Source organism: Elephantulus edwardii, unplaced genomic scaffold (assembly GCF_000299155.1).
Source record: "Elephantulus edwardii isolate Elephantulus edwardi_28Jun2011 unplaced genomic scaffold, EleEdw1.0 scaffold00006, whole genome shotgun sequence".
Lineage (NCBI taxonomy): Eukaryota > Metazoa > Chordata > Mammalia > Macroscelidea > Macroscelididae > Elephantulus > Elephantulus edwardii.
The window spans coordinates 30,613,310-30,639,592 of NW_006399756.1; the positions used below are offsets into that span (position 1 = coordinate 30,613,310).

Genomic DNA, 26,283 nt, shown 5'->3' on the forward strand with positions numbered 1-26,283 from the left:
CTGCCGTTGCAGGTGCCAGAGCAGGGGGCCCACGCAACCCTGACACCTTCCCTGAAAAAGCCTCCCAAGTGGATTAGAAGGCCGGCAGGTGTTTCATTGGCTGTAAGTGTGTGCGTGTGTATGTGCTGGTATGGGGGTATGAGTCTGTGCCTGTGAAGTCCATCACAGGCCCAGAAGGGAACTAAGTGCCACGGGGATTTTTTTTTCCTACCCTGTTGTCTGTGCCCAAGATCAGGTGTTATTTTATTTCTCAAGGAGAGAGTCATCATGCCTTCACCTCTACCCTTTCACCCAGCCCACACCCTGCTTACTCTGCCAGTTGTGTGTGAAAGAAATTATTCCTTTAGACACATTAATCGTGTTTAACACTCCACTTAATTTTTCTCTAATCCTTTCTTGCCTATACTGCTAATGAGGAAACAGGGGAAAGGAAATAATGTAGATTTCATCATTGTCTTTACCCTACTCAGAACATTGTACTCTTCTTATAGGATCAAGGTCAAATGCACACAGTCTATTTACATTTCCTGTTGGCGTTATTATCTTATTACCATATCTTCTCTGTGCTTCAGTTACATATGACTACTCTCTGTCCCATGAATTCCCTCAACTCTCCTCCACCTCTGCCTACCCTATACAATAGTTCTTCTTTGTGCCTCTCAGAGTCCTTCTACTGCCTTTGACAGCCCTGCTTAAGTACTACCACTACTTTAGTGATGACCCCTGTTGAAATTAACCTCATGTCTGTGATCGCACAGATTCTATTCCTATAATGATACAGTCTAACTGGACTAAAGCTACCCACACTGTTTGGACATTTTACTAAGCAGCATACTGCTTGAGGATAGGGAATGTGTCTTGTTTATTTTTGTTTCTCCTAAGCCATGCTTAAACTTGAGTGCCCGTGCATGTCCGTTGGGGTCTGGGGTATGATTTGCATCCTGGCCTGTTGGATCTGAGGAGTCATGAGGCTGACTGCCACAGCACTTACTCTTGGTGTAACTCCAGTCCTGTAAGTGCCAGGGTGAAGCTCTGCACCACAGGATTTTTAAAGACTGGTTTTTCATAGATTTCCAGGCCTTTCTTCCAGGGTGCCTATAAGTGGATCTAAACTGCTATCTTTGGGTAAGGCCCATGGTTTTAAAATTCCAACAAGTTCCCAGATGATGCCCTTGTTTCTAGTCTGAGGACTGCACTTTGAGCAACAAGGCCCTCAAGGACCTAAAAAAAATGCTTTAAATACTAGATTTAAGTGAGAAACATGTTTAAATGTCAGAAGGCTTGTTTTCATAACCAGCAGTTTTATTAGGGAGGCAAGGCCTAAATACAGGAACCCTGGTTGCACAGTGATTAAGCACTTGACTGCTGACACAAAGGTTAGCAGTTCAAACCCCTCCTGCCATTCTGCTCTGAGAGGTGGGGGTGGGGGTAGTGTGTGTTTCCATAGTGGTTTACAGTTTTGAGAGTTCCGTCCCATCCTATACAGTTGCTGAGAGTCAAGGTGCTCGTGTTTGTAAAATGAGGATAGTAATATCTGCCCAGTGTATGTTAGTGAATTGCTGTGCATTGCATATGAGAATTGAAACACTTGTAAAACTACTGTTGTTGTTGTTGTTATGTGCCTTCGAGTTGACCCATAGTGACTCTATGTACAGCAGCTCTGAACCCTGCCCTGTCCTGAGCCAGTCTTACTATAAAGCACTGTAAAAGGTTAAGATGCCTTTGCATAGCACTAATCTGTAGTGCAGATTTTGTGCTGTAAGAGTTGAAAGAAGAATTCTGTCTTGGAAAGGTCATTAAGGAGGTGGGTCTTGTGAAGGGATGTAATGAGTGACTAGGTAGTCAGCCCTGGCCTCAGACTGGAGTAATCTGAAGGACATTTAGAAATACTGATGGCTCCACTCTCTGGAGACTACCTGAAGTTTGGCCTGGTGACTTTAGATGTTCATGTTTGCGCCACGAATATCTGGGAAAAGCCCTCAAGGTGCTTTTAATGAGCAAGACTGAACACTGTTAGAGTGAAGGCGTGATGGCTCCTGTTATGTGCTAAGTGCTTTTTATAAAGTGTTGGGCTTGGTGAGAAAGCTGCTTCTAGCAGGGGATTGAGGGCCAAGGCATGGAAATGGGAACAATCTGAGCACTTTGGGGATGTGGCGAGGGCACTTCAAAGAGCAAGAGGAGAGCTGGGAGAGACAGGTTTTGGAGACCTTGACTTTGGAGGATTTTGAGCACTGGAGGCAGTGGAGCCTGAACTCCTTCCTGGAGTTTTGAGAAACCATTACAAGCTCGTGAGTAGTGCCAGGATAGCAGAGTTAAGGCTTGAATTAGAAGAAGTGAAAAAACCCAGAGGCCAGTAGCCGATTTTCGTAATCTAGGTGTTCTAGCCCTGGAAATGAAATAGAGGGGGACATGGAGACAGTGAACAAGAAGAAAAGGTTGTTGTTAAGTGCATTAGCAAGACTCATAGTGACCCTATGAACAGATTTAAACCCTGTCCCATCCTGTGCCAACCTCTCAATCTCTGACACACTCAAGCCCATAGCTGCAGTCGCTGTGTCAACCCACCTGGTTGAGGATCTTCCTCTCCTTCACTGTTCCTCTACCTTTCCAAGGGTGATGTCTTTCTCCAATGAATAACCCTCCTGGCAACATGCCCAAAGAATTGCTTGGTTCTAGTAGGTTTATAAAGATGTCATGATGCCCAAGTGACTGGGAGAATGGTGATAAGATGAGAATGACAGATAAGATGAATAACCTGTGAGGACATTTAAAATGCAGAGATGGTTTGGGCAAGGGAGCATGTTCAGTACTCAATCCGTGGCCCTGTTCTACCTTTAGGAGGTCTCCTGCTAGTGATTTTTCTATCCTGGGGTCAATAGCCTGCTCTGTGACCCTCACTTGGTGTTAGTTTTTGGAAAGTGTGACCTTTGCACTTCTTTTCCTTTTTTTTTTCCTTACTAGTTTGGGGGGAAGCTGGTTACCTTTGGCCTTCCCAGAAGCCCTGCCCATCAGGCACCACAGCCTTACCCCCGCCTAGTCTTCATCAGTCAAGTCACCACAGAATCGGAACTCCTGGTGCGCTCAGCTGAGCTGCAGGCAGCCCTGAGATCTGGAGACCTTCTGAATTACTGTCAGAACAAGATCCAGCGAACTTCCCCACAAAGTGAAAAGATGCTCTGGCAGTTTTTGAAGGTAGGAACCCTGAAGGCTGGCTGCTCAGAGGTATTTCTCAAAAGCCTGACACCCCAGGTCTGAGGCTCAAACCTGTGTCAAATCCAGGTCTCACAAAACCATCCTTTGATACAGATTACAGAAGCTTTAGTTGCTATTCAGGTGTGGGGGTTTTTCCCACCCCTAAATGTTACACATCCTTTGGACATATATTTGAAAAACTAAACTGCAATGGATGAAAAAAATACAATGGATGATTCCTTTGTTGCTGCAATAGTCGATGTCCTTTGTAGTTCGTCAGAGCCAAGGTGAAGTCTTTCCACAGTGTCATTGTAAAGTACGGGTAGGGTGGAAGGAAGGACAAGGAGAAAGGAAGGAAGGAAGAAAGCAAGCAAGCAAGTAAGTAAGTGCCAGGAGCAGGCTCTGAGTTTGTTTTCAAGAACCCAAAGTATGTCACTGTGGGCACTCAGGGTTCAGGGCCTAATACATAGTTGTATCAAAGGATTGGTTCCAGGACCTCCTGCTAATACCAAAATTAGAGGATACTCAAGTTCCTTATATAAAAATGCTGTGCTGTTTGCAAGTAACCTACACAAATCCTCCAGTATACTTTAAACCATCTGTCAATTACTTATAATACCCAGTACAGTGTAAATGTTATGTAAGTAGCACGTTACACTCCCTCTTAGCCTTCAAGGGATTGGCTTGAGCATACAGGTGCAGACAAGGTTTTTCACATTCTATCTACAGCCCAGGAGAAAATAGATCTGAGGAAGAAAATAGAGATGGACTTGTCTTCAGCAGGGCACTTAAGGTTGTACCAAGGACTAAATTTGAGGGTAGATGCTAACACTGGTACATATGCCCAGTTTAGTACATGGGGTAGGTCATTTACTTTGATCTAATGGAGACTTTTCTGTGTTCTGTAACTCCTTAGGTGACCTTAGAACAAGACTCCCGGATTAAATTCCTAAAACTTTTAGGATATAGTAAATATGAGTTGAAGAAGAAGGTAAGTTATCCTTCACGTTAGAAATTAGATGCAGAGAGTAAGAGAATCTTGTCAAAGAAAAGTTTCAGAATAGCTCTTCCTTGAGTTGATGCACATTCACTCACTGACCTGCTGGGGTTGGGATTTTTCCCAGGAAAATAACTCAAGGATCTTACAAAGTCCAGTTAGTGGAATATGGACAGAGAGAGAACATACTGGTTTGGTTTTATGCTGGAGAAGGTGGTACTCGAATGTCTGTTTCTGCAGGTGGACACATGGTTGAAGAAGGACTTGGAACAGAGTGGCAGCCCTCAGCCCAAGGGAAATGGCCTCAACAGTGCTAGACAACAGGCCTTCTGCAGCCAGGTGCGATGAGTCCAGCCAGACTGAGGCTAGTACAGGAGGCTGCTTATTACGGTACCTTCACTGTCCTAGGCCTTTACTTGGCTTTCAGTAAGCGCTCAGCTTTTGCAGAAGTCTTCAAGCCCGTCAGCTCTCTCTTGGAACCACAGTGAGACACACAGGAACGAGCAGGGCGGGAGAGGGGAGCAAAAATTAACAGTCAGGTGGAGTGAAAGGAAAATAAAATAAGAAAACAAAAAAGAAACAATTATTCGCCAAAGAAAAAGTGCTTGAGTATAGTCAGCAAAAAGATGTTCACCATGCCTCCTAAGGTATTGCACCATCCTTAAAAACAGAGGGACAGCGCTTGTAAGCCTTTGGACTGGGTTAGAGCTGTGTCTTAAACTATGAACTCTGACCTTTTCCAGAATAACCCTTGCTTGATTACTCTTTTAGCTCTACCGTAAGGACCAAATAGTAGAATTCCCAAAGATAGTCATTTAGCCAGCTGTCCCACTTCTGGGTTCAATTCCTATATAGTTGTCTCTGTCCTTCTATGAACAGGCCTCCAAACATACCACTGAAGAAGCCTCTGCTTCCTCAACTTTCTTTGATGACCTGGTCCCTCAGAACATGACTCCATGGGAGATTCCCATCACAGAAGGTACCCTGGCCCTGGGGAAGAGGAGCCCTCTGCTGGGGAGTAGGGGTGCCCAGCATTTCTAGATGTGAAGATAATTCTCTTATCTCCTGCCTCAGTCCCATGTTTGCAAATACTGGGAGGGCCTACTACTGGCCAGAGGTCTCTCTCTGATTGTGGGCTTTCATGGATGAGTTCCTCCTCTGGACACTTTTATCAAGACTTTTGTTTTGTTTTGTTTTTTCTATCCTTTTCTTAGTCTTATTTTCTAAAACACTGCAACCTTGCCTTTGCTGAGCATATATACATCATACCTATGCCACAGCTACATGGCCTGGGCCTTACTGAGTTACAGCTGGACCTGGGTATCCCTAGAACAAAACTCAGGGGGTGTGTTTGGGACAGGAGAAGCTGAGCACTCTAGAGATAATGGGAGGTGTGATGTGGACCCTGTAGGGGACAGGAGATGTTCTCATGGGAGGGCCTACCTCTGCGTACAGATGCTGACGGACTCCTGAGCCAGGCACTCCTCCTTGGGGAGCTGGGCCCTGCCGTGGACCTGTGTCTGAAGGAAGAACGCTTTGCTGATGCTATCATCCTGGCCCAGGCTGGTGGCGCAGACTTACTGAAGAAAACTCAGGAGCGCTACTTGGCCAAGAAGAAAACCAGAATTTCCTTGGTAACTGCCCACCATGAAGGAGAGGAGAGTAGGCGAGGGGATTACTGGGACCTTCCTGAGACTCTGTTCTTGGGAATCTCCTGACTCTTCCTACTCTCACCACATCATCCTTGCTCACCCTCAGTCCCTAGTCAGGGGTAGAAGAGGGAGCTTGCTCACGAGCTGCTCCTTTTAGCACCTTTCTGCTGCCTTTGCATATGGATGACTGATGGCCTCCTTCCCTCTTTGTCCATTCCAGCTTCTGGCCTGTGTTGTGCAGAGGAACTGGAAGGACATGGTATGTGCCTGTAGCCTGCAGAACTGGAGGGAGGCACTGGCCTTATTACTGACGTACTCAGGGCCAAAGGAATTCCCTGAGCTCTGTGGTAGGTGTGGCCCCACTGTCTCTCAGAGTCTTGGATGGAGTTATGTGTGCTCCTTTGTCAGTGAGCTCGGTGAAGGGGGGAGGCAGAGTAGAAGCCTGAACTCTGGGAGACCAGCCACATTGTCATGGCCAAGGAGGCAGAGATTGCAGTGCATGCCCATACCTTCACTAGAGGTCATTCATTGTCCTGTTTTATCTTTCCTTGTCACAACTGAACGCCAAGACCTTGCCCTTCAGTGTAGAGTGGGGCTAGCCTCAGTGTTGTCTCGCAGGGTCTGTAGCTGCTGGCTCACCTCTCATGCCCTTTGCCTGTCTTCAAACAGGAAGAGAAGAGCACAAGGAAGCTGTGCCTTTAAGAAAGTGTCCGTCTCTCTGCAGACATGCTGGGAACTCGCATGGAGCAAGAAGGGGGCAGGGCACTGTCATCTGAAGCCAGTCTCTGTTACATCTGCTCGGGGAGTGTGGAGCGGCTAGTGGAGTGTTGGGCAAAATACCACCAGGGCGCAGCCCCTCTGACGCTGCAGGTATCTCCGAGCGCTGGTCACTCCATACCAGATGTTTGGGAGAGGGTAGTGGTGGGGGTGTGCAGGGATGCCAGAGGCAACTCCCAGCATTTCTGGGAGAGCGGGGACCTCAGTGTTTGAGAACTTCTAAAGGTTAGGTAGATGGTGAAGAGATTGAGATTGTTAACAGCTTTAGTTTGCTTGGCTCCACAGTCAACAATCTTGGTACCAGCAGCCAGGAAAGCAAAAGATGAATTGCACTGGGAAAAGTCTGCTGTCAGGGACCTCTCTAGAGTACTGAAGAGCAATGACTTCAATCTGGAGACTAAGGTGTGCCTGATCTAGGCCATAGTCTTCACAATTGCTTGCTATGCATCAGAAAGCTGGACAATGACTAGGGATGATAGAAAGTGAATTGTTGCTTTTGAGCTGTGGTGTTGGAATATTGAATATACTATAGACTTCCAGGAGAACAAACAGGTTTGTCCTGGAGAGGGTAAAATCAGGTTGCTCTTTGGAGGCAAGGATTCTGAAGTTTCGTCTGACATACTTTGGGCATGTTGCAAGGAGGAACCAGTCCTTGGAGAGGAACGTCATGATTGGGAGGATGGAGGGATAGCGCATGAGAGGAAGACCTCAATGAGAAGGATTGATTCAATCACTGGGGTAATGAGGGTAGGTCTGCCAGAGACAGTAAGGTTGGCACAGGATAGAGCAGGTTTCAGGGCTATTGTACATACAGTCTCTGTGAATCACAAGGGACTTGATGGTACATAACAACAACAACAGTTAGATAATCATTTTTCTCTCCCTCTCTTTCATAGTCAGAAAAGATTGGGCAGCAACTACTTGGATATTAACCCTCATAGTTCCCCCACCCTGCATTCCAGATTTGATAATTCTTACTCACTCACTCCCATCAAGTCAATACCGACCATAGGGATCTTCTGTAGGGTTTTCAAGTCTCAGTAGGAGGGGACCGCCCATTTGAACCAGCAGCCCCTCCGTTAGCAGCCTGAAGCAGTACACAGTATGCCACTGGGGCTCCTAAGATGAGTCTGAGTTTGAGGACTTGTGAACTGGACCACCTTTCTATTAGCTGGTGTATCTATCTTGTACCAGGCACTTATTAGGTAACCAGAGACGTTAGAGACACTGGCTTATAGAGTGACAAAAGTCACACATGAAGCAACAGTGTAAGAGTCTGTAATTGGTGATACACTAGAAGAAAGGATGATGTTGTTGTTGTTGTTGGTTGCCTTCGAGTCGAACACGACTCATAGTGACCCTATGAACAAAAGGCCCGAAGCCCCTCTACAACTATCGACATTTCTCAAAGTTCATAGTTTCTGGAAGCAAGTTGTTTAGGAAGTGGATGCCAGTCAGAGAGAGCAAATAGAGGAGGCAGGAGAATGAGAACCTGAAATCCAGCCAGGTCCAGTGGTGCCCATTTTAGCTGGATTCCCAATCACTTGGTGAGGCTGTGTGGCCCTTCCTTTGCTGGCATGCCTCATCGATCATTGCCTGCTGCCTTTCCCTGGCTCTGGCTAAACAATTCTGCCGCTCATCCATGCTCATCGTGGAAAGCCCCTGGGGAAGCCGCCTGGGCTTAGAAGGCAGGGTGTGTGTGAAGGGGCTGACCACTCCCATCCTTGTCCCTCTAGGATCTGATGGAGAAGGTGATGGTCCTTAACAGAGGCTCGGAGCCATTCCTGTGTCCTAATGGGGTGAGCCCAGGCCCTGATGTAGCCCACAGCATCACGCAGTATGCCAGCCTCTTGGCATCCGAGGGCAGCCTGGCCATTGCCATGAGCTATCTGCCCAGTGACTGTGCTCAGGTAAGTTGGGCTCTGAGGAGAGAACACACCATTCAGTCACCCAGTCACCTCACACTGGCTGAGCACCTACCATGTGCTGAAGCTTCCAAGAGAAATGAGATTTAATGTCTCAGAAGGAGATGTACTGTTGGGGAAGATTAGATGTCCCTGATGAGTAGCTTGTCCAAACAGAAGCGTGTCCAAAACACTGAAACTTCAGGAAGGGGCTGAATTTGCCTGGAAGAATCAGAGAAGGCGTCTAGTGGTTAAACGAGTTGAGCTGGACCTTCAAAGAGAAGTAGCTTACCAGCAGATGCGGCCCATTCTAGGAAGATCAGACAGAAGGGACATGAGAAAGCACTTTCAGGGCTTAGGGGACTTTGAGTCATCCAAGGTAGCTACAGTGTCAGTGCTCAGCTCAAGTTTGCTATATGGGGCCAGACTCATAGGAGGATGTTTTGCTTCTTTCAATTTTCCTTAACACAATTCTTATTACAATTTTTGCAGGCGGTGGTTCAGCAGCTAAGAGATCGGCTTTTCCACGCCCTGGGCTCCGGTATCTTGGGCCAACAGTGTCCCCCTTTTCCTTTCCCCCGGGTTGTTGTGGGAGCTACCCCCCACTCTAAAGAGACATCACCTAGCAGATTAGGATACCAGCCTTCTCAGAAGGTAATGCTTGTTTGTTAATGTCAAGTATTTACTAGTGCCTACTGCCAGCCGGATTTTGTTGTAAGTGTGGAGATGTATCAGTGGTAAAGCCGATGAAAATTCCTCACTTTATAGCCGCACAGGTGAATTTCTTTTTCTAATCACGTCATTGAACACCATTAGATTCTTAGAACAGAAAAGGACACAAACTATAATCCTAACCCCTGAAGTAGTTCATACACATGCCAAAAGAGTCAGTCATGCAAACCAATATGATATAAAAAGACAGTTTAAAAAGTCAAAGTCCTTGCTGTGGAGTCAGAACCGACTCACAGTTGGTTGGCCCTCCAGTGGGTTTTCTGAGGCTGTAAGTCACGTGGGAAGAGATTGCCCATCTCTCTGCAGCGGAGTCACTGGTGAATTTGAACTGCCAGAGAAGCAGTACCTTTGGGCTGTAGCACCACTCCCTACGAACTGGGCCACCAGAGTTCACACTGTATAGGGCGCTTCTAGTGCAGTGGAAATATTGTGTTGTTGTGAACCATCGAGTCAGGACTGACTCATAGCTGAGCCTCCAGTGGATTTTCAGATTGCGTGGAAAAAGATTGCCCATGTTTCTCCAGCAGAGCCACAGCTGGCATCGTCCCGTGTGCCTTTGGGTTGGCAGTCCAAGTCCTTATCACTCCGCCACCGGAAAGATTGTTGTTGTTGTTATGTGCCGTCGAGTCGTTTGCGACTCATAGCGACCCTATGTACAACAGCCCTAAACCCTGCTCTATCCTGTGCCAATCGCACTGTCTCTGACACACCCATCCCGATTACCCCAGTCACCGAATCAATCCACCTCATAGAGGGTCTTCCCCTCCTGCGCTGTCCCTCTACTCTACCCAGCATGATGTCCCTCTCCAAGGACCTGTCCCTCCTTAAAACATGTTAATAAAGACAATTCAACCAGAAAAAAAACCCCAAAAACAAACAAACCATGTCCAAAGTATGTCAGACAAAGCCCCAGAATCCTTGTCTCCAAGGAGCAGCCTGGTAGACATGTAAAAAGTGACCACAGTAAAATCCATCAGGGTTTTTTTTTGGGGGTTTGTTGTTTGCTGGTTTTTTGTTTGGGTTTTTTTTTTTTAATTTTTGTTTTTTTTTTTTTACTTATGACAAGGTACCAAGAGATCACACACAACAGTAATTGACTGTGTATAGGAGCTATTCAGGGGTGGAAGGCAGTTCAGGGTATGTGCAAAATGGGGAAGATGTTAAATACATCGTTGAATTTTGTTAAAGTTTGGTGTGGGCATTTGTGTCTAAATTCAAGAGAGAAAAATGCTCTATTTGTCTGAATTTGGTATCAGGGTAATGCTGACTTCATAAATAAGATAAGGAGTATCTTAATCAGGGTTCTCTAGAGGAACAGAACCAGTAACACACACACACAGAGGAAGAAAGAAAAAGAAAGAGAGAGAGAGGTAGATTCTGATTGATTGGTTTTTAAGGAGTTGGATCATTGACTGTGAGGGTTGATTTTTTAAGGATTAGCAAATTTAAAACTCTGTAGGTCAGATAACAAGCTGGAGATTCCTTCAGTCTTACGTTCCAGAATCTGCAGATGAGGTGACAGGAATCAGAGTGGAGTTCTGGGCAAGATATCTACTCTGGAGGCAGAATGCACTGGGGGAACTCCCAGAGCAGATTAGATGAGACTCTCCCGCTTGTAGGAGGGTAAGATGCCTAAGGCCAACTGATTTAATCATGTTTAACTCCTTTGTCACCACGCCTCCCATTTGACCAAGCAATTGGCTGCTATAGGCTCTGGCAAGTTGACATACAACCATCCTAGGAAGAGTTTTTTTGGAAGGGATTGTTTAAAATCAGTATTCTTTTTATGGAAAAAGTGAAGCCATCTGTGCGTGAGAGTTTATCTGGTGATTTTTAAAATGACGAACTTAATTTATTTAAGGGTTACAGGACATAAGTTATCTCTTTGATTCAGGTTGGTTTTTAGTAGTTTGTGGGCTTTGGGAGCTTGCTGACTTTTTGAGTATAAAGTTGCTTGTTGTTGTTGTGTGCCTTCGAGTCAGAACCGACTCCTCGCTGACCCTCCTGTGGGTTTTCAGAAGCAGTGAATCACACAGGAGGAGATTGCTCGTCCTCCCACAGAGCAGCTGGTGCATTCGAACCTGTGCCTTTGGGATGGCAGTGCAATTTCTTAGCTCTGGGCCGTCCTTTTAATGACTGCTGGACTTGTTGTGATATCTCCTGTTTTATTGCTGATTGTTGATGACCTGTGTCTTTGTGGAGACTGTGTGGCACAGCGGTTAAGTGTTTGATGATTGTTTGAACCCACTGGTTGATTAGTCAGAGACTGGTGCCAGTCTGTCCCTGTAAGGATTATTGTGGAGCTGGAGCTGACCCATAGATGACCTTCCGGTGGGTTTTCAGAGGCACTAAATCGCATGGGAAGAGATTGTATCTTTCTCCTGTGGAACAACTGGCAGATTCAAACCACATACTTTTTCATTGGTAGTGCAAGTCTTTCCCACTCAGCCCCTAGAGTTCCCTCTTATAAAGATTACAGCCTTGGAAACTCTATTGAACAGTTCTACTGATGCCTTGGAGTGGTGGTGCTGGAGAAGAGAATTAACATCTGATAGAATGCCAAGAGAATAAGCAAATCTGCCCTGGAGAGGGTGAAGTCAGGTTGCTCCTTGAAGGCAAGAATTCGGAAGCTTTCTCACATACTTTGGGCATGTTGTGAGGAGGGCCCGTCCTTGTAGAAGCACAATATGCTTGGAAGGGCAGAGGGTCAGTGAAGAAGAGGAAGGCCCTGGCTGAAATGGTTGATAGAGTGACTGTGAACAAGGGGTCAGGTGTGTCAGAGATGGTGGGGTTGGCACAGGCCAGGGCAGGGTTCAGAACGTTGTTTATAAGGTCACTATGAGTCATGGTCAACTCAAGGACACAATAACCCTCTTCTGTGGGCTCACTGTGAGTTGGAATTGACTCAAAGTTTTGTTTTTCATTTTGATCTTTCTAGATGTTTATAAGTTTTATTTATTTCCCCACCCTATATTAAAGTAGCAGGCATTTCATGTCATTAATTTTCTCTGCTTTTCTATCTTCACCTAATTCCCTTTCTTTTTCTAAGAGCTGACCCTTTGTTATCTTCTCAGATCTCAACTTCGGCTCCAAGGCCAAGAATTTTCACTCCTCAGTCACCACCAGTGAGACCACCACCCTTGATACCTCCCCATCCCAGCCCTTACCAGGGTTTCAAAGCCCACAGTCTGGTTGACTCAAGAGCACCTGGGCCTCAGGCAGCTCAGCCTCTACCCCTGGGCTATGGGGCAAGGCCTGGTGAGTGAGTGCGGGATGAAAGATCTGACTGGGCAGAATACAGCATTCTCAGAAAGCATTTGGCATGACCTACAGGGCTCTGGAAGTAACATGTTATTCGAGTGAGAAGACCTTGGGAATTGAAGTCCGAATTCCCTACACTATTGCTAGTTTGTACTCATGGATGTCATAGTAATTATGTTTATTATTTCAACCCTCTAGAATTGTTTTGAGAGTCAAGTAGGTATACAGTTTTAAGGTATTTTGTAAATGGCAGATCACGATACACAAGAATGAATCTTTATTATTATTGCCCTGGCCCTCTCTCTAATGCTCTGGGTTTCTCTCAGTTTGAAGTTGAGTGGCACCTAAACGATTTCTACTCCCCTTCAGCTCTATCTCAGCCACAGCTTTTAGGAGGACAAAGGATTCAAGCCGCTAACCCTGTGGGACTCTCTGGAATGTGGCCACTTCCTGCCCCCCCTCCCCCTACGGCACCCCTAGACCTCGTACAGCCTGGCTCTGCTGCCCTGCCTGAGACACCTCGACTGCGCCCTCTGCCTCCCTTCAGACCACCTGCTCCCAGCCCAATGGGCTCCCAACCTGGAGCCCCTCCTTCCAACCTTCCTGTGGTGTACCCTCCAGGAGGGCCAGGTGTCCCAGGCTCCAGTGCCCTCCCAGGAGCTGGCATCTTGACGCCTCACCCAGGTCAGCCTGCCTTCAGTGGTTTCTCTCTCTGGGTCATTACCCCCGCCTTCCCCCACTAGCACCATGGGAGTCCCTCTTCTCAAGCCGATGAACTGGGGCTCCTTGGGTTGGGGTAAATTGGAAGGGAATGTGGCTAGAGGCAGACTGAAATTATTTTGACTTCAGACCCCAACTTTCTAATGTTTCTGACATGCCTAACAAGATTTCTATCTTTTTTCCCCTTCTTCTTCTTTTCTTTAATATACAGGGTCTCAAAATTCCTGGAAAGATGTGTCAGATCTCAGGGGAAATCTCCAGAAAAAAAAGGTTAGTGCATCTCCCTTACCTATCCCCCCTACTCACCCGCTGCCACCGCCCTCCTCCTCCCGCCCACCAGACCATCAGCACCTCCACCCCTACGTCACTATCCCCACCATCCTCATCTCCAACCCCATCACTACACCCACCATCCCCATCCCCACACATGAACCAGTGACCTATATTCTACTTCCATACAGAATTCAGCCCAGTCCTTCCTATTCTCAGGCACCTACCCTGTGCTTTCCCCCCACTTACTCTTCTCCCCCTTCCCTCTCCCTCCCACAATACGTCATACATCATACATCATGCATCGTACATCATACATCATATATACATTGATCTTCCTACCTCTCAGTTTCTCCTCATCATCCATTTTATTTTACACTCAAAATTCCTGTCACTTCCCTTCCACATAGACATATGTTCTTTTCTTTCTTTTTAGTTGCCAGAAACATTTATACCCCCTGCACCAATTACCGCTCCAGTTACGAACCTTATCCCTGAACCACGAAGGAGCCTTGCCTCACAGCCCCCTGTCCCTGGTGTGGGTCATGCTCCCCCCGGGGCTCCAGGAGAGCTCAGCCAGCAGGTGACACAGACTGTGTACCCCTTTTGCCTGAAATATCTTCTCCCTTTCTCAGTGTTGGGAAGTAGGAAGCGTAGGTAGATAAGCCTTATTCCTCAAGACAGAGGCTGTCTAAGCTGAAGGAGATGGGGGTCAGGCACCAGGTGTCTTTACTATAGAGAAAGGAAGGGTGACCCTCTCCCTAACTCTGCGTGAGAGCAATGTGACTCCTGAGTCACTGGACATTAGTCCTGAAGGAAGCTGCGAGGACAGTCTGCCTGACCATCTTACCTCCTTGCCCCTCTCATCAACAACTTCAGCAGCTGCCCCCTGAGAAACTGGAAAGGAAAGAGCTGCCCCTGGAGCATCAACCTTTGAAGACCAGCTTTGACACACTCCTACAGCGCTGCTCCCTGTCTGCCACTGACTCAGTAAGCCTCAGCTTACCCCACAATGCCCCCAGCAAACGCTCACTTGTTCCATGACCCCCCTCAGCTGTAGACCAGTTTCCTGTCTATGTGCTTCCCCTTGCTGCCTCTGGACATGTCTTATCTATCTACATCTTATACTTACTTGATGCCCATGAAGAATTGGGGAGTGGTTTGGAGTCCAGTCTGATGTCTTGTTTCTTGGAAGCAGGACCCAACAGCGTCCAAATTGACTCTTGAGAAGGTAGCAAAGTAAAAGTGTAGGGTGTAAGGAAGCCTGCTATTCATTCATTAGCTCTGCCAGATTGAGGAAATCACTTCCCTCTTTAGACTTCTATTTACTCCTCTGAGACATGGAGATGATAACTTTAAGCCTGTCCAGGCTGCTCCTTGGAGGCAAGGATTCTGGGGCTTTGTCTGACATACTTTGGATGTGTTGTAAGGAGAGACAGGTCTTTAGAGAGGGATGTCATGCTGGGTAGAGTAGAGGGACAGCGCAGGAGGGGAAGACCCTCTATGAGGTGGATTGATTCAGTGACTGGGGTAATCAGGATGGGTGTGTCAGAGGCAATGAGATTGGCACAAGATAGAGCAGGGTTTAGGGCTGTTGTACATAGGGTCGCTATGAGTCGCAAACGACTCGACGGCACATAACAACAACAACAACAGTTCTTAGCAGACCATCAGATAAAGCTATTTCTTGTCAAGTCGGAGCCAGCTCATAGCTGACCCCCCAGCAGGTTTCCAGAGGCTGTAAATCACAAAGGAGAAGATTGCCCATCTTATTCCTGAGAGCTGCTGAATTCCAGCCTACAGAGAGGTGTGGCCTTCAGTGGCCTCTGGGCCTGCTGTGCAGCTCTCTGTGGACTCTGGCACCAGGGCTCCCTCTTCAGGCTCTAACACCCTGTGATTCTTTATAGTTCTATGTAGTGTTAGACTTAAGGACCCGAGAGGTCAGAATCCATTTCCTTGCTTGCAGAAGACAAAACGGAAGTTGGATGAGGCAGCCCCACGTCTAGAGTGTCTATATGAGAAGCTCCGGGAGGGGACGGTAAGTGCACCTATTGTGCTAACTCTGCGTTTTCCCCTTCTCATTGCCCATCATCTAAGGGGCCCAGTCCTTTAAGTCTCAATGACCTGACTCATTGAATGTTTTTCCTAAAACACTTCTTGCTTGGACTGGGCTTTATAACCTGGTCCCTTCCTGTCCCTTTCGTGCCTCCAGGGAAGTGCTGGACTACCTACCTGACTTAACTATCAATGCCTCCACAGCTCTCGCCTCAGGTGCTGGCTGGGCTCCATGAACTGGCCCGCTGTGTGGATGTGGGAAGCTTTGAGCAGGCCCTGGCCGTGCACGCCCAGGTGGTGAGCTACAGCCGCTTCAGTGAGGTGTCCGGCTTCATGCCTATGCTCAAGGCCATCCTCACCATCGCTCAGAAGCTGCAGGTCTAAGCCGGGCAGCGTCTCCTGCCTACAGACCGCTCTGCTGTACTTAAATCTTCCCCTAAGAAAAGGGGCTTATGGAACAGATCCTGTTTGCTTTTCCCAACACTCTCCTTTGCTGCCAGCTGTATGATGCTCTATGCTGGCTCCAAATCAAGTGCCTGCCTTGCCTTAGATCCATTCATGCCTGGCCTTCTAACATCTGCCCAAGCCCCTCCCCTCCCCAGAGGCAAGGCCTCGGCTGGTCCTTCCCTTTCTCTAAGCTGCACTCTCACTGGACCTACCTAGGGCAGAGTGTTTTCAACCTCTAAGAGCTCCTGCTGCATTGACGCCTGAGAGGGCAAGCAGGAGTGTCATTTCCAAGTCTACCTCTGCGGTGCCCATCTTGTGAATCTTTTCTTTTTACTTTTCTGTGGGTTATGAGTCTGAATTTTTACCCTTTTCCTCTCTCTGAATTCCTATTTTCAAGCCTATATATCTCTATAGCCACAGGGGCTTGGAGTAGAAGTGACTTATCTGAACAAGTCATTAAATAAGACAGGAATAACAAGAAGTCAAGCTGAGCAGAGAGAACTTTTTCCTGGGGAACTGCTCCTCTGCTAGAATTAAGGGGGGGCCTAGGTCAGGTGGTAGGTGTAAGGGATGCGCTTTCCTGGGAGCTGCCTTAGGCTATAAGAGGTAAGAGCAGAGGAACCACAGCCTATCAGGACTGGGCCCTGGCCTAAGGCCCTGACCATTCGTTCTATTACTATAAACCTGGTGCTAGAACAGGAGCCCTATTAACAAAAGACTCTTCCAGCACCACTTCTCAAGTGGTGGGGCCCATCGCCTCCTTAGCTCCCCATATATCTCAGGATGACCTTCTCCAGATGCACGTTCATGATTGGACTCTGCATTTGATGTACCGATGTATTTAATGATACAATAAAGCTGCTATGATTTGGTTCTCCAGTCATCTTATTGGTTGTTGTCTCTTCTGGGTCTTATGTTACCGTTATCTTCCTACCGACCTCTGTTGTTCCTTGTGCTCTAAGAATTCAGGGGAGAATCTTGGGGAGAGATAGGAAGTGAAGAGACTTGAAGAAAGGAGGGAGTTCAAGCGAATTAGGCCACAAGTCTCTCTGCTTGCAGCATTTGTGGGCCCTCTACTGTGTGTGTGAGTGGATGTGTCAGTCAGTCGTGCAGGGTTTTCCCCACACCACTTCAGGGCAGAGCTCAGCTGCACAAAGGAGCTGGGTGTGAAGCCAGGGGGTAGCAGCCCTAATCCTGTTGTAGATCCCATCATGTCTGCAGGCTAGATGTGTATGTTTGGGAGGGAGGGATTGTTAGGCAGTATTTGTTTGTAAAGCCACTTGCTCTTCAGATAATACTTGCACTAACTTCTATTGATGAAGCAGTGTGAGCCCCAGCAAAGTCCTTTCCCAAAGTGTCTTTGAAGCCAAGAACCCATTGAAGGGAAGAATGGCCCGGAGAGGGGATTAGTTTGTTCAGCAGCTGTGAATTTCAGTGGGAGGTTGATGAACTCTGAAGTCTTTGTTTAAATTAAAGGGGGGGAGAAAAAAGCCGCTGCTGGAGCGAGAGCCCCACTTGGGGCCCTGAACTAACACAAGGAGAAGTGTGAGCTGCAGGGAGCTGTGTACTGACTGCGGAGACTTTTCCCAAACACTTTCGGAAAAGGTGTTGTGAGAAGACAAGGGGGCGGAGTGGGGGATTAGCATGTGAAATGAAGTTTTCATTGACTCCAGTGGGGGTAGAAGGCTATTTTAATGGCATTTTGTTCCCTCATTTTCTCTTCTTGAGCTCTTTAGAGATATTGTTTTGCTAAGGCAGGCTTTCTTCCCCTTCTTTCCAGTCTGAGGATTGCCTCTATGGGAGCCAACATAAATATTTCTCCTCCAGGAATGCGGGTTAATTAAAAGGAAATGAATGAGTGGAAGCATCCAATCCAGACCCACAATAGGCGGGTGCCCTGGCCTGCCCTCCCCTCCCACCAGCACTAGCACCACCAGCGCAGAGGACGACCCTGCCTCTGTCTTTGCCCTAACCTGCTGCTGAGGCCAGTTAGGGCTGGGATTCTTTTCAAGGAAAGAATGTCCTGCCTGTGTGTAAACTCACAGGCCAGGGCCAGGAAGGAGACAGTGTTTTCCCCAGCTCAACCAGGGTCCTTGTCACTTCTCAGGACCTCCCTCTGCCTCTGTTCTCTGGCTGCAATGATGGGCCCTTAAAGAGCACATGAGAAGTGGAAAGGGACCTGGGTTCCTACTAGTTGATGGGACAAGTTTGCCATTTTTCTTGCCATCGGTTTAAAATTGTAAAACAAAAGGTTTGACTAGCCGACCTCTGGGATGTGTTCCCAGCAAACCACTGTGGAGTTGTGCACATTTGTAAAGATGAATGCAGCCACCCAGCCAGCTACTGAGTATAAACTACAGCCTAGCTTTCACCACCATAGGAACTGTGCCCATGTGTCCTTCACCACTGTTTCCGTTCTGGTGTTTGTTGAATGAATAGCTAATAGAAAAGGGGGAAAATACAAAATAGATCGAATGTAGCTCAGTAGCATTTACTCTGGAACTCGAATGAATCTGGCATCGGTCATACCCATTTTGAGACATAAAACAATAAGCTGTTAAAGAACTTTCTAGTAACATGATATATTTGGAATACTGGCCTGACCTTCTAAAAATGGAACACAACAATTCCTCTGCTTTTATCCAGAGAGGCCTCCTGCTTTGCTTCGTAACACTGTACTGTTGTATTTTCTCACCTCTTGGCCAGACTGTCTTCCTGTACGCTATCAAGAAGCCATTCTGCCAAGTGGGACAGCGAGGTTAGTATTTACTGCTGCTTGAATAGGTAAGAAGGGCAAGTTGGATCCAGGAGGCCTGGGTAAAGCTGAAGGAAGGCATAAAAGGGCATTTTACTGATAGAGCTGGGAGTGAAGCACTAGGAGACTCTGAAGGGAGGTGAGTTCCCTGGAAGAAAGGGAAACTGTCCTAAGTGTTCATAGATCAGAAGATGAGGAGAGGCAGGACTGGAGTTTGCAGTCTGACTTGACTGTTGTCTCAGTTCAGGATCTAAGAGCCCTTCCACTCTTCCATGTTGGCCCTTAGAGCCTCAGCCCTTGTTACCAGCTTAGAGCCACCCCTCCCCTGTGCCTGCCCCTTCTCTGCATGAAGCAGAGGGGTGATCTGGTGTGTGACCAGTTCCACTCCAGCAGAGCTGCCCAGTGTCCAGAACTGGGACTGAAGTAGAGGAAGGGAGCTGCTGGGAAGCTCCTGGAGCTGCGGAAAGAGGGTCGGTCAGGGGCTGGCTTTTTCTCCCCTACAACCCTCTCAAGTCCCTGCTGTCGTGCTTGTCTCTGAGAACAGAAGTGAAAGACTCAAGCGCTGTCAGCAGCAAACTCTTGGCTACTCGGCACGTGTACCAGTGGAAGATTTAGGCAGATGATTTACTAATTGTTGGAGGCCGATTCAGCCTCAATCAAGTTAAGATTTTTACTGAGACCATCAGAAAAATGAAGCTGTAGAAAAGATGGTGGAAGGCGTGAAGAGAGGGTGAAAGGCCTCACCCTGATATCCTAGTACCTGGGAAAGCAGCTGTACATCCCAGTGATGGCAATAAATAAATATTCAAGATGCTGAACTTCCCTTTTAATGACAGCTTCACTGCGGGAAGTTTTACTTTCTGGAGGAAGGTATTCAATGCCCTGAATCCTATCTGAGAACTAAAGTAGTGAAAAGGAAGGGTCCCAGTTTCTCCTTTCATATGACCGTTTAAAAGCATAGATTTATTTATTGGCTTATTTAGCTCAGCTGTGGCTCACAGACACAAGGTCCTCTTGGGAAAGAGAAGTAAAGTTGATTGCACAGAGGAAATAGGTTACGGGCAGGGAGCTGTAATTTAAAGAGTAAAAAAAATGACTGGCAATCAGCTTTTATGGAGTTTTTAGACATTTGGATACATCTCTGGGGTATCTGGGTGATTAGGAAGAGGTTTGCCTCACTGGTCAAATCCATTGTTCGATTGGGTTAGAGAGGGTATCAGAACTTTAAATGTTGGCAACTTAAGACACTAGGGTTCCCACTTCCTCCATCTTCAACCCCTGCCTTTAGGAGCCAACCCCTAAAGACATACTTTTGCCTGGCTTAGTAGACTCTTCTGGGGGTAAAGGGGAGAGATAGCATTAAAAATTCCTAGGGCGTCTACCCAATGCTTAGAACCATCAGCTAACGGGCTCTGCAGAAGAACGATCCAGCAGCAGAAAAGGGTGAATGAGTGCCAAGCAAGAAAATGGGTGAAAGAGAAAAGCCATGCTTTTACCAGAGCCCTGCATACCCATGAAGAATCTGTAATTCCTCAGGCCTGATAGAACCATCTGGTGTGAAAGCAGCTAGCAAGAGGAGAAGGAACGCCTATCTCATCTAGTTCAAGGAAGAGCAACAGCTCAAAATCCTCTAAGAGTGAGTGCCCAGACCTCACGCCTCTGGGCATGAGAACAGCTGCAGGAGAGTCAACTGGCTGGAAAGTTGCCCAGAGATTGAAGAGCAGAGCCTCTCCGTGTAAGGACCCCTGGCCCTGGGAGTCCAGGTTCCCATCCCCCAAGTTCTTATAATACTGGGATCCCTAAAAGCCAAGGCCCAGTGGGGACGAAGAAGGGGGAAGACCCTCAGGGCTTCCTCCCAGGCTTGTGCACAGCGCCCCCCCGCGGCCGCTCCGCGCGGCTGCAGAAGTATTTGGTGACCCGCCGGCGGCACTGCTCGCAGCGGACTGCGCAGCACCAGTGGAACTTGCAGTTGCAGCTGGACACGGTCTCGGCGCGCCGCTCCTCCACCGCCAGCCCACAGTCCCCGCACAGCCGGCGGCAGCTGCGACGCTCCCAGCGGCCCAGGGCCCTGCCCCGCCGCAGGCACTCCCGGCCCTCGGTGCCCAGCAGCCCGAGCGTTTTGTTCTCCAGACAGTAGTCCGGGGAGTCCTCCAGGTGCACCAGCTCCCGGGTGGAGATGGAGCGGAAGGTGTCCGCGATGGCGCCGCGGCCGGCTGCGCTGTTGCCGGCCCCCTGCAGCAGGTCCACCTTGAGTGCCGCGTGGTACTTCTCCTTCAGGTGCGCGCCCACCTCGCGGAACTCGGGCAGCTGCAACCAGCAGGTCTGCGTGGTGCAGCTGCCGGACACCCCGTGGCACTTACACGTGCGTTTCATGGTGCCCTTCACCGCCTGGGGAGAGAGCGAGGAGTGAGCAGGCCGCGCCCTCGCAGTGCATACAAGGCGTCCAGCTGGTCGCTTGGCACCTCGGCTTGCCAGTATGTTAAACAAGCTGAAGTTTTAGTGCGTGGAGCGTGCTACCTAATCCCAGGGGATGCTGGGCTCACCTTGCGGCCGGCTTCGTTGTTGTGCAGGTTCATGGCTGCCCGGGCATCCTGTCCTGTCTCCAGGGCATCAACAAACTGCTTGGAAATTGCCTCACCGAAGCCTACGTTGTCACTGCAGCCTCCCCACAGCCAGCCTTGGCCCCCTGGAAAGTGCAGGAGAGCAAAGGCCACTGAACAGGCAGGCGCAGAGCCTGCGGGGCTGCTATTTCTAATTGGGTTTGGGGGAGCCAGGCTGGGGTGGATTGAAGTTGGATGAATGCCCTGTGTTTGGATTAGTTTGAGCCTAGAAGAGCTGCTCTTCCCTCCCCCCCCCCTTTACGCTCTCTTTCCCAGTCTTAGCTTTGCCAATCCCCTGTTCATAGCTCCCTGATGTAAATAGTAGGTAAGTGGATACCATGACCTTGGGGCCCCTCAGGTTAGTGTCTACCCCCTGTGCACGTGCCTGAATGGCATCTGAGTTCCAGACGAGAGGAAATGGACAAGTTGAGTGAGGTGCCACCATGGAATGGGGAGAAAAGATGACAACTGAAATAATATGGAACCTCAAGGCCGGAAGTGGAGTCCACCAACCCAGTGAGCTAGAGCCGGCAGGGGGGCGGGGCTTGGAAAGAAGCGAGGGAGGCTCCGAAGGCAGGAAATCTCCCAGTGGTTGCAAGGGCAGAGCGGATGGAGATAGCAGGGAGTGTTGCTCCTTTATTGTCATTTTGTTAAATTAAGGAAACCACTCAATGAGAGAACGCAGTTCCCTAGCTTTGCTTAGCCTGGTTTTCTCTGTAGGGTTTGGTTTCAAACTGGTCCCCCTCTTCCTCAGCATGATTTTCCTGAGATGACTTTTTTATTCTTCACCCCACAAACCTACCCACATAGTTAGCCGTGCTCTTGAGTGAGAGCTGGCCTGTCCCACCCATCCCAACATAACTACTCACCTAGTTGTCCATTGCGGGAGTCATCACAACCGCAGTTGTCAAAATCCCCAAGACTGCAGTTTCTGGTCAGGGTGTACATGACACCAGCAGAGCTGATGGCGTGCACAAATGCCGTCTCCCGATTAGCTGGCAGGAACCAAAAATTAGGGGTATTAGAGGGTTAAAGCCCACAAGAAAAGAATGCCAGTCATGTTACCTTCCTCTAAAGTCATCCTTTGATCCTTCTCAGTTCCAATCTGTGTCCCCATCTTTATGACATACCTCACCTTTAGGTTTCTCTCCAGCCCTGGCCTCAACCCTACGCTCTTTCAAGTCATATATTTTATAAGTAGGTGGCTAGATTCTTGTTGACATGTGGGGCTGTGAAAGATTTAGGTGAAAAAGAACCTGAGGAAGACGTGGGGAAGGAGAGGGCTGGATTGTAAAGAACGTATTCTTTACTCCTTCCTGGAACATGGAGCCTAAAAAGAAGACCTAACTTAGTCCTGACAAGAGGATGAGCCTTTTTATTTATTCTGGGGTCATGCCTTATCGATTTCCTGAGAATCTGGTCGCTAAGTCAGTTCTCACGTACAAGCATCTCTCTGCTGAGCCTGCTAAATATGGGGGAAGAGGCCCAAGACCACAAGGATTTATGATCCCTGCCTACATTTTTTTAGCCACAGAGAGGCCAGGGGTGGTATCAGATTAGGGATGGGGCAAAGTATATTCACTGAGCAGAGGGGGTGGTGGGGAGCAAAGAAAAAAAAATAGGCAAAAGGAAGATACCAAAGAGAAAGAAGACCTGAAAGAAGAGTAGGAGAAAAATACAGGTATAGAGGAAAGAGGCAGCCGTCCCTGGAGAGTGGGACTCTAACCTGTGGCCAGGGGGTCCAGGGAGCCAAGGCCGAGGCTTTCCTTACCACTGCGAAGTCCACCGTGGCTGGACAGCTGCAGGGCTCTCTCTGGGCAGTTCCAGCGATCCCAGGCAAACTGGTATTTGCATTCTTCAATCCCACTCTGAGCACCAGCTGCCACACTGCTGGAGTAGATCAAGTAAGCCTGCAGCAGACCATGGCCCAGAATTCAGACTTGCAGGAACTGAGCTTTCAGGCATTTGCTCTAAAGTAGTCAGTCAAACAGCTTTCTTCCTGTCCACTCACCCAAAGTAATCACAGAGGAAGCATTTAAAATGTGCTTTCTCATGTAACACACACAACTCTGGGAAATAGATACTATTTTATCAGGAGTCAAACATAAGGTGAAGCAATTTGCCAAAGCTCCCACAGCTAGCAAATGGCGTGAACATGGAATGAAATGCAGGTGTAGGAAACTCTACGACCCATGTCTTTACAGCAGTTTATCACCTCTCCCAAATGAGCCCAACTCACATATCTGATGGGATTTCAGCAGTTATCTTGCTATCACTATCTTTGAAAATTGTATTTTGGGGGGAAAAAAGGACCTTAGAGATCATATAAGACAATTCCAGCATTTTAAAAGTTGGAAACTGCTACATCTCACCACTGTACTAAGAACATTTGGTTTGTAGCAAGGCTCTTGACTTTTCTGCCTTTGCAAATTCCAGCCATAAATTCTGTTTCAGTACTCAGTAGTTCTTGTCTTGCCCTTGACCTTATCTTACTAGGCATTTTTGAGTGTGTCTCTAACCCTTTGTTTTGCCCCTGGGTTTTTGTTGTTGTTTCCCCCTACCTGTAGTATATACAGCATAAGAAAGGGTGAATAAACGGAAAGAAATGCATAGGCCACCGTCAACTAGCTAAAATTAGTGAAATCCAAAGGAATCAAAGATTCCCCGCACCTCTTACCTTCGGACCAGTCATCAGGAAATTATTCACTGACCTGGAAGAGAACCAAACCAAGAATAGAAATTAAATAAAAACACACCAACTCAATTCTGCGTCCAGTAAATATAAAGATGATTTGAAAAACAAATGCTGCTGATAGGTAGAAAGGGGAAAATGTTTTGGTTCTTTTTCCCCAAGGAAAAATTATGCATAATTAGTTTATTTAAAAGAATTTCTTTAGTAAAAAAAATCATGTGAACAAGGAATCATCGTTGTGTTCATTGAGTCAGAACTGACTCATAGATGATCCTCCAGTAAGTTTTCAGAGGCAGTAAATTGAATGGGAGGAGTTTGCCTGTCTTTCTCCCTCAGAGCAGCTGGTGGATTTGAACCATGTTCCTTGGATTGGCAAAGCAGTTTCTTACCACTGGGCCACAAGAGCTTCCCACAGAAGGAATAATGAGTATGAAATGTAAGAAGGTGCAAAAAGGAAAGACTTTAAGTTCTTATATACCGCCTAGAGATGGTCATGTAATTGAAGGAAAGACACTAACACAAATGGAGGACGTGGAATTTGTTTCACAGATGGGAGCAACTCCACAGAGCATTGCATAATCAATGAGCACCTAAAAGATGGTACTAAAAAATCCAAACCAAACCAACACTCCAAAGACTACATTTTGCTGTCAGATTGGAGCCAACTCACAGCTGACGCTCCAGCTTTTTTCTTTTTGATAGGCTATAAATCACACAGGAGGAGATTGCCCATCTTTCCCCCTCAGATTCAAACAAATTCAAACCTTGAGTTGAAACAATGGGAGATGCTATGTGCAAAATCTTGAGTGATCCAGGAAGTATCAAAAGAAAATGAAAGGATTAAAACAGACATTCGGGGGGCAGGGGGGGTGAGGGAAGAAGAACGAACTGGGGAGGAGGGTGGAGAAAACAGTGCAACAATGAATGAATGAAAACCCAAAATCTCTGTAAATGTTCATTTAAACGAATAAAATTTAATAATAATAAAAAAAGAAAATGAAAGGAATACACAGAAGCACTCAACTAAAAAGAACTGGTTGACACGGAAAGATTTTAGGAAATACCATATGAACAAGAGTAAGTGGTAATGAAGGAAGAAGCTGAAGCTGCACTGAAGGCATTCGTGAAAAATAAGGCACCAGGAATTGCTGGAATACCAGTTGGTATATTTCAAGTAACAGATGCAACCCTAGACATGCTCACTAATCTATGCTGGGAAATTTGGACAGCACTTGCTTGACCAACTGATTGGAAGAGATCCATATTTGTTCCCATTCCCAAGAACAGCAATTCAATGGAGGTGGAAATTATTGAACAATATCATGAATATTACATACAAGCAAAATATTGCTGAAGAATATATTTTTTTAAATGGCTAGAATAGTATATTTACAGAGAACTTCAAGAAGCTCAAGCAAGATTTAGAAGAAGCCACAGCACAAGGGATATCATGGCTGATATCAGGTGTATTCTGGCTAAAAGCAGAGACTATCAGGAAATAAATCCACCAGGGATGCATCCTGTCTCCATATCTTTTCAATCTATACACAGAACATATCATTCAGGAGGCTGGACTTGATGAGGAATGTGGTATCAAGATCAGAGAAAGACTCACCAACAACCTGTGCTATGCAGATGACATAATCTTTCTTGCTGAAACTGAGGAGGATCTGAAGCATTTGCTGAAGAACGTCTAAGATTGTAGTCTCCAACATGGATTGAAGCTCAACATCAAGAAAACAAAGATTCTTACCACTGGGCCAAATGGAAGTATCATGATAGATGGAGAAGAGATTGTTAACAATTTCAGTTTGCTCGGTTCCACCATCAACACTCTTGACACCAGCAGTCAGAAAATCAAAAGATGAATTGGATTAGGCCTCTCCAGAGTGCTGAAGAGCAATGATGTCAGTCTATAGACTAAGGTGTACCTGATGCAGGCTATGGTCTTCCCAGTTACTTGCTACACATCTGAAAGCTGGACAATGGCTAAGGTTTACAGAAGAAAAATTGATGCTTTTGAGTTGTGATGTTGGAGAAGAGTATTGAACATACTACGGACTGTCAAGAGATCAAACAAATCTGTCCTGGAGAGGGTAAAACCAAGCTTCCCCCTGGAAGCAAGGATTTTGAAACTCTGTCTCACATACTTTGGGCATGTTGCCAGGAGAGAAAAGCCTTTAGAGAAGACATTATACTTGGAAGGGTGGAGGGACAATGCAGGAGAGG

At 47.3% G+C, this 26,283-nt stretch overlaps 2 protein-coding genes across 2 annotated transcripts in view; one reads left to right on the forward strand and one right to left on the reverse strand.

Annotated features, from left to right (window-relative positions):
- The window catches only part of SEC31B (SEC31 homolog B (S. cerevisiae)), a 29,883-nt gene extending 13,939 nt beyond the window's left edge, over window positions 1–15,944 (forward strand). Inside the window, 17 exon segments of the mRNA XM_006880026.1 lie at window positions 2–102; window positions 2,962–3,192; window positions 4,109–4,183; window positions 4,430–4,528; window positions 5,069–5,168; window positions 5,645–5,823; window positions 6,062–6,188; window positions 6,566–6,711; window positions 8,355–8,528; window positions 9,015–9,176; window positions 12,329–12,512; window positions 12,885–13,199; window positions 13,447–13,505; window positions 13,942–14,100; window positions 14,388–14,495; window positions 15,472–15,543; window positions 15,765–15,944. Coding sequence (XP_006880088.1) covers window positions 2–102; window positions 2,962–3,192; window positions 4,109–4,183; window positions 4,430–4,528; window positions 5,069–5,168; window positions 5,645–5,823; window positions 6,062–6,188; window positions 6,566–6,711; window positions 8,355–8,528; window positions 9,015–9,176; window positions 12,329–12,512; window positions 12,885–13,199; window positions 13,447–13,505; window positions 13,942–14,100; window positions 14,388–14,495; window positions 15,472–15,543; window positions 15,765–15,944 — 2,471 coding nt within the window.
- A 4,660-nt stretch (window positions 15,945–20,604) lies between these two features.
- On the reverse strand, window positions 20,605–24,068 carry WNT8B (wingless-type MMTV integration site family, member 8B). Its single transcript, XM_006880027.1, has 5 exons — window positions 24,040–24,068; window positions 23,134–23,272; window positions 22,232–22,357; window positions 21,306–21,448; window positions 20,605–21,150 (listed from the first exon to the last, which is right to left on the reverse strand). The coding sequence occupies exons 1-5, from the start codon at window positions 24,052–24,054 to the stop codon at window positions 20,605–20,607; spliced, it is 969 nt and encodes a 322-aa protein (XP_006880089.1). The 5' UTR covers window positions 24,055–24,068.
- Window positions 24,069–26,283: the final 2,215 nt, after the last annotated feature.

Excerpts from the sequence above, each read along its gene's own strand:
- WNT8B (XM_006880027.1), bottom strand. Across the intron at positions 22,358-23,133 it reads CCACGGTGGACTTCGCAGTG|CTAATCGGGAGACGGCATTT; the intron begins GTAAGGAAAGCC and ends GGTTCCTGCCAG. Across the intron at positions 21,151-21,305 it reads ACAACGAAGCCGGCCGCAAG|GCGGTGAAGGGCACCATGAA; the intron begins GTGAGCCCAGCA and ends CTCTCTCCCCAG.